Source organism: Protopterus annectens, chromosome 13.part0 (assembly GCF_019279795.1).
Source record: "Protopterus annectens isolate FY-2018-M chromosome 13.part0, PAN1.0, whole genome shotgun sequence".
Classification (NCBI taxonomy): Eukaryota; Metazoa; Chordata; order Ceratodontiformes; family Protopteridae; genus Protopterus; species Protopterus annectens.
In genome coordinates, this window is record NC_056747.1 from 884,044,007 (window position 1) to 884,052,106 (window position 8,100).

At 39.5% G+C, this 8,100-nt stretch overlaps 1 protein-coding gene across 1 annotated transcript in view; it reads left to right on the plus strand.

The window, feature by feature from the left end:
* Nucleotides 1-5,128, plus strand: part of MRPS23 (mitochondrial ribosomal protein S23) — a 69,903-nt gene extending 64,775 nt beyond the window's left edge. The window contains exon 5 of the mRNA XM_044054906.1: nt 2,572-5,128. Coding sequence (XP_043910841.1) covers nt 2,572-2,730 — 159 coding nt within the window. The 3' untranslated portion in view covers nt 2,731-5,128. The remainder of the gene's footprint in view (nt 1-2,571) is intronic.
* The last annotated feature ends 2,972 nt before the right edge of the window (nt 5,129-8,100 follow it).

The window sequence follows — 8,100 nt, forward strand, 5'->3', positions numbered from 1 at the left end:
AATCAGGAGTACCCGACAGGACTAAATCCTTCTCCGCAAGAAAGAGTAAACCTGTCTAGTGGACATCTGCAATAAATAAACTCTATAACAAAAGGAAAAATTGCTGTCCAAGACCAAGAAGGAGCAGGTGCCCAATTGGAAGCAATGTCTCCTTAGCCTGAACAAGCAAATAAGAGCACTAATGAAATCCTCCAAAGCAAATTTCGAGTCCAAATTGGCTACATCTACTAGAGACATTCATAAGGCCTTCTTCACATATGTCTGCATCCTCAAAAGAAGCATCCAGATCTATTTAGAACTGGTGGTCAAGGTCACCACATATACAAATGCCGTAGATATAGCAAATGTGCTGGCTGATAGATTTGGCGAAAACTTTACCCCTCTGTCCCCCCATCAGTAAATCAGGACATCCCCAGTACCTGCCCCTTCCCCTTATAGCTAGGGAACAGGTCATCACTGCTCTCTCAAAGGCAAAAGCTACAGCCTCCATGGGACGCGATAACATCCAAGGCTGCATCCTATGTGAACTTAGGAACGTGCAGCAGCATTAGGCACCCTATTCAACCAAAGCCAGAGTATGTTGGCTTTGTCCCAACTGAGTGGAGGGCAGCCACTGTTATCCCTTTACACAAAGGTGGAGCATCCACCGGTCTGGGAAATTATAGACCCATCAGCCTAACTAGTCTGATCTGCAAGACCATGGAATGGATTATTATGGATCTTATTAACATGGACATTGGCAACCTCTAAACACTTGATCCCACACAGTTTGGCTTAATCATGGGGAGGTCATGTCTGCTAAATCTGGTCGACTTCTTTGAGACAGTCACCAAAGCCATGGATGAGGGGAAGACGGTGCATGCCGCCTACCTTGACCTGGCCAAAGCCTTTGACACTATTCCCCACTCAGGCATAATACATAAACCCTCTCAACTAGGCATCAATCCATATATTACCAGATGGGTAACAAACTGGCTCACTGGTAGAAACTACATAGTCAAAATAGGGGAAGCCACCTCAAACAGTAAACCCATGACAAGTGGCATACCCAAGGGTTTGGTCTTGGGGCCTCTGTTATTTGGGATATACTTTTCTGAGTTGCAGGCCAAAACAAGTGGGCTATGGCTGACCACGTTTGCAGATGACTGCAAGATGGGTGCTGTCATCAGTTCCCCTAGTGATGTGGACATCACTCAGACAAATGACTAGTGCCAGAAACATGGTCTCAAGCTGAATACCAAAAAAATGCATCAACATCCCCTTTGGGGAGAGTGACGTCCCCACAAATTATCACATTAATAATGTCCTAAGCACGCAATCAGTTGTGAGGGATTTGGACACCCAGGTTGATGGCAACCTGTCTTTTGACTTTTGGAACAGACTCCTGCTTCTTGTCAAGCAGAGCAAGTCATTGGCCCTCTTCAAATGCAATCTGGACAGTTGGATGGGTAACTGTAAGTTCACCCCCAGGGTTCCACCTGTGTCCTTCTTGGACAGGGGCGATAGGTGCTGATTGTTGAAGTAAGGGTAAAACTTTGCTAAGCTTGAAAGGGTCTTAGGATCATTAGCCTAGTAACCTGCTATGATTTTATGTTGTGAATTGTGTTCTACATTTCATGCAATTTTTGTGCATCATGAGCACATTGGTGTGCAGCAACATCTTTGTTTTATCACTGATTGGCCTGTATCCGGGCAGCACTTTGGTTTATTAAAAAGCTGGCTTTTTGGAGTAATGGCTTTACACATTGTGCACCTTCTCTGCAAATCCTGTCTAGGTTGTGTTGGAAATTAAATGCTGTATTACTAGTTTGCTAGCAGCCTTACATAGTCGGTCATATGCTGTACTGATGTACGAATGGTAAGTCAGTGAATAAAGCTGCATAATGATCTTTTCCAAAACTGTGGGTAGCATGGCATGTTTATATATCCGTTTTAAAGGCTTCCTTTATGAAATTAGTTGATTTTTCTTCATGTGTGGACTACTTTTTGTGTTCCACTGATTTTTCACAACACTTTAAAGCAGGCAAGCATAACTAAGGTAATAAGACTTGCATGTATTGCCCCTACTGTGTGATGTTGCCTAGAAACAAAACTATGGAATGCAGAGATCAGTGCAGTGCAACCTTGTATCCCATGGCATCCTTCCAAAAAACTTTGTGGAGATCTGAAAGCCCTTTTATGTTTAATAAAGAAAGTAATTCCTTCCTTTGATCCGACAAGGCCTTGTTATTGTGTTTAATTTAGTATCATTATTTTAATATTTTCTGCATAAAGCCGTTAGAAGTGCAGAAAACCATTATTTTTGCATTACCCTCCCCCAGAATTGTAGTAAGATACAGTATATTAATAGATCCATATACTAAAGTAAGTATATCAGTTTAAGAGCTTAGACTCCACATTCTTCTCTTGCACAGTTACTAACATCAGAAATTACTTGGTGTCAGTTTGAAAATCAGATCAAGACAGCTAACTCATTTATTAGAAATTCCTTTTGTTTTTAGAAAGTGATTAAGTTTAGAGGACGGGGAATTGTATGAAGCTTTTTTAAAACTGTATTATGTTGTCTTCCAGCAAGCTCAGCAGCATAGCTCACAGGCCACTGAGGGTATAGACCCCATACTGCAAATGAAACTTAAAGACATGTTGAAAGAAATGCAGGAGGAACAACATCCTGTTGTCAATCCATCTGAATCGAGCGAGTACCATCAGAAAACCCCAGCAGCTGAGTAAAGGAAACTTGCTCCTTCCTCTAAGGACATGTCAAATTCTGCAGCTTGGAAAAGTTACTAACATTTGTTTTTGTTCTTGCCAGGAAAAGTTATTGCCATAAATGATTGTTTCCTAAAATATTTGTATGGGTATTTATTTTGTTATCCTTTTTTTAGTAATTCCATTTTTGTTTTAGGGTTCTCTGTTAATAAATGCCTGTAGTTTAACTAGGTCTATACTGTCTTCCTGTGATGACACTCTAGGTGAGGTCCCCAAGGGAGAAGGATAAAGTTTAACTTTGGGCGAGACTAAGCAGAAGCTTATGAGTGTTCAAAGAAAGATTCTTCTCATAATTGAAATGTTTTAATTTACAAAACTGAAGCTGTTCTTGGAACTTAATGTATTTATGAAGTGGGCTGTGCAGGTCTTATCACTTTTTCAGCAATCTTCAGTGTCCTTATGGATAATGCCTGAATTGCCTTGATGCAGTCCTATCTTCCCTGCTGTAGTGCTCCTCTGCCTGGTTAAAGGACTTGTATCTCATGTCAGTGGCTTTAAAACAGTGAAATGGTGTTGTCCACTCTTCAGTTTCTGTGTGGAGTAGATTTAAGAGGAAACCTAAAGATAATGATGCATATAGAGTAACTGAGGTACTTGGACTGATGAGGTATTTTGTTTCCTCTTAACTTTGGAAACATTTGTCTTGGTATGTGTGCTGCTGATCCTCTAGAAGCAGGTATACTAATATAGATTGGCTGACTTGGTAGAATGTTTTGTTTCACTAATGACACTCATAATTGATACTTTTGGGAGTTTTTGTATACAGTAAAATGACACTGTGGTACAATATACATACTTAGGTCTTTGCACAGTTTAAATTCTTTGTTCTGAGACTGCAGGACTGAAAAAGTATGCATTCTTATTTTATGCTGAGAATCTTTTTTCTTTTCTATTAGTAATGATCATTGCACTCTTGAAGTTTCTTTTTATCTGTCACGCCAGACCAACATTTCAGTTGGTAGTGTTGGTGAATTTTGAAATGTGCATTAAGTAACATGACATTGCTTTGAGACAGAAGGTGTTCCCTGCCTTCTTGTACAGTGCCTTACTAAACTGTGTCTTTTACTAAGTGGTCAGCAGAAGCTTTCTGCTATTCCATTTGGTCTTTTCTTTGTATTCCTTTGTATTCTCCAGAATGAGAAAGTAAGCAGCCAACATTTTCATGTCTTGTGTCCCTGAGGATCGTTCCTGGTGGATCCATTCCATCTGGCCAGTGAAGCTTAGTATATACCATCACTGCTGGATGTTCTTTGTTGTAAAGGCTGCGGTGTAAGCCCACCCACGCCCTACACGTGCAATGTTTTTGTTACATTTTTATCACGTAGTTTGCTGGTTTGCATTATCTTTGTTTCCCTTGAATCACTCAGGAGTTGTGAAAAGTGCGATTAAGTAATTCATGAAACCAACAACTTATGCAAGACATTTGCAGGTAGCTGGGTTTACAAAGGGGGGGGATTGCACTACCCATTAGTCTGGCATAGTATTAGAGTCAGTACTGGAATAAGTGGCAGGCATTGGCAACTGTTCTGTAACTGTAGAAGACATCCTCTCTGCTGTCATAGTCCCCCTACCTGTTTCAGGTCATGCTTTGTAAATAATACCTAGGCATGGTGGACAGTGAATACTCCACATTTTGGTGGAGTATGACTGCTCCCTGAACTCTGCTTCCTACCACCTTCCTGAATTAAGCATCATGCATTAACAGAGGGTAAATTTGCTTAACCCTGACACTAATGATTCCTTTTCTAGTGGAAGAGAATATGATATATGAAACTGATTTGCTTTTAAGCAGCTCTATACTGATCAAGCTCTTTCCTGTTCATCAGATGGATTCAAATGCACAGCTCGTAGTTATGTGACAGATAAGCTTTCTGCAGTCTTTTAACTAATGTAGCCGATTCCATGGTCGCACAACCATGGTATAAGTTAAAAACTTTGTGTATAAGCAGGCTTGATTGGTTGATATTTATTTAATTGAAAACGAAGCCAAAGCCATGGAAAATGAGAGACAGTTCCTTGTAGTGTAATCAACAAAGATACTGTCTCTGATTTGCAAATTGGTACTTTTGTTCCTGCACTTGATGTAAGGCATCCTTGAATTCCATCCAGAATTTAGTTGGACTAATTATCAAAGAATAATGGTATGTATGTATATGCTTGTGTGAGTACATTTTTTTCACAACTGATTGTTAAAAAAATACTTGATTGTAGATGAAGAACCTCAGGAAGCTAAGATAAAGCAGCCAAAATAGGTTATGTAAAACTACCCTTTTGAAACATAAGATGTGAAAGCAAAACATAACAGAGTTTTGACATCACAGTTAATCATGCAGTAAATTGATTTGTTTTTCTCACTTGATTCTTGCATTGTTTTTTTTTTTTTGTTTTTTTTACTATTGAGACTGTTGCATTTTTTCTACTGACACTGTAACTTAGTATATTTTAAATCTGTGAGGATAACGTCACTTGTTCGAATAAGTGCTGCTTTATTATTCAGATAATAACTGGGAAAGCAGGACAGCAACCCGTTTCAGGGACTGGTCCAATCCATAAGAAAGATACAGTCTTGTTTAGAAACAAGGATGGAAGTGAGGTGCTGGCAGATGGTGAATAATCAGAGTGACCATCACTGTATGTGGATATACCTCAAGAGTTCCATCTTAGGGTTGGTCCAGTTTGAGTTTTTTCTGTATTCCTAACAACAAAATGCAATTGGGATGATTTTTATATCATCAAAGGATTATGTGAAGTAAATAATTGTGTTTATAAAATGAATATATAGACAAAGCAACAAGGCCTACATTTCAGTGTACACAAATGTAAGTTAATGATTTTTGAATGTACTTGGTAGACTCTGTACTGCATTAAACAAGAACATATAGCTTTGGTTATGCAAATGAGAGACCTAAGAGTAATTTGCATCAAGCTGGCATTTTAACAAAGACTCTTCAGCTGTTAAAACCAAGATGGGCAAGTCTATTATTGAGAATTGTGAGCACCAGGGAACCTGCAATCATGTGAAATTTAATCTCAATCTGTTACTTGGCTAGAAGTGGAATATAATTCACATTTTTTCTTGTATAGAATGAGCAATAAAAAACAACTTGGTGCACAGAAATTTTACCAAATGGATGACATTACTTACAAGGCTTCCCTATTTAAATTGTTTACAGGAGCAAGGACTGTTCAGTATAAATTACAAACAGAGATAAAACATAATTGGCATGCAAAACCTGTAGAGATGAAACTTTGACAGTATTATTTATTTATTTATTTTACTTTTGTTAACTGGGGGTGTCTGACTGAGCCGAAAAGGTCTTTTTTCAGCAGAGGCCCGGGGAGAAAAGCTCCACAAAGAAAAATTACAGACACATTTAGTTATTTAGACATGATCAGTATACACACAAATTACAGGAGACATGTTTTTACAGTGGTATGCGGCACATAAACAGTTACAGTAGAGAGAACAAACAAAAAAATATTAATTTTAAAAATAAAGGTAAGTAATAGATTTGTGGTGTACAGCTGAAATTTGGAACATAGGTAGAATACATACATAGTACACAGGTACAGTACATACATTGTAGATTAGCCAGTGTTTGTGAGTAAGATTGAAAACTATTATCAAGTGCTCTAGATTTTGTATGCATCTGTTATCCGCTTTCACTGGGATGATTTTTATATCATGAAAGGATTATGTGAAGTAAATAATTGTGTTTATAAAATGAATATATAGACAAAGCAACAAGGCCTACATTTCAGTGTACACAAATGTAAGTTATTACTTGGGTTACAGCTCTACATGAGAAACTAAAAACTCAGAGACATTGCTGTAGAAGGTTTATATTTAAACTATGAATCAAGAAAAAGGGGGCATTTTTTTAAACTTGCATATCACCGAAGCTGTCGATCAAACTTTAAACTGAAGTTGGGGCATTTGGGAGTATAACCCAGTTTAAGACAAGGATAGGTGACTGGATGGATATTGAGACATTTCAATTTAATATTAAGGGGACAGGAGCTAACTTCATGCTACTCAAGTCAGAAGTTACAAACTTCATGACACCCATGCAGACGGGAACTGAAAATTTGACTGGTGAGTCCTACACTAAGGCACTGTACAAGCACATCCACTCATGCATGAATCGTGCCATCCCAAATAGAACCAAGATGCTCTCCCCCAAAAAAAAAGAAAAAAAAAAAAGAAAGCCAATCTGGTGGTCCCCTGCCATAAACAAACTTTACAACAAAAGGAAGAAACTGTTACAGAAAAGAGGAAAATCCCAGGATGCAAAAAAACTCCCTTACCAGCCTCAGTAAGAAGCTGAGATCCCTCATAAAATCCTCCAAAGCTAGTTACGAAAATAAAATTGCCAAAGATTCCAAAGACGACCACAAGGCATTCTATAACTATGTCAAGAATCTAAATGGCAATGCTCAGATCTGCTCTGAGCTACAACAGAATGGCATTAAATATACTGATCCCAAGGATATTGCCAATATCCTGGCAGATCGATTCAGTGCCAACTTCACCCCCCTCTCACCCCCTAAATGGCCCATCTCAATACCGGAAGATTGCCAAATTCCGGTAATAACGGCCACACAGGTAAAAAATGCACACTCCAAAGCTAAGAATACAGCATCCATGGGACCAGATGACATCCCGGGCTGTGTACTACATGAACTACAAAATGAACTGGCACCTCACCTAAGTGTCATGTTTAATCATGAACTCACCTCAGGCTTCATGCCCACTGAGTGGTGCACAGCTACAGTTATCCTACTCCACAAGGGGGGATCCACCTTGGATCCCGGGAACTACCGCTCCATCAGTCTGACGAGCCTGATCTGCAAGGCCATGGAACGTATTAACATGGAACTTATAAACAGAGACACTGGCAACCTTAAAACACTGGACCCCACCCAGTTTGTGTTCGTGAAGGGCCAATCTTGTCTCCTGAACTTGATTGACTTCTTTGCATCAGTCTCCAGAGCCGTGGTTGAGGGTAAGGCAGTCCACACAGCCTATCTGGACCTCGCCAAGGCCTTTGACACCATCCCCACTCTGGAATCATAGATAAACTTACTAAGCTGGGCATTAATCCCTATGTCACTCGATGGGTTGCCAACTGGCTTACTGACAGAACCCACACTGTAAAAGTAGCTGACTCCAAATCCAGCTCCAGACAGGTGACAAGTGGAGTACCTCAGGGTTCAGTCCTGGGACCTCTCTTGTTTGGCATCTACTTCTCTGAAGTACAGGCCAACACTAAGGGACTCTGGCTCAAACTCAATGTCAACAAATGTATAGTTATCCCCTTTGGGGGAAAA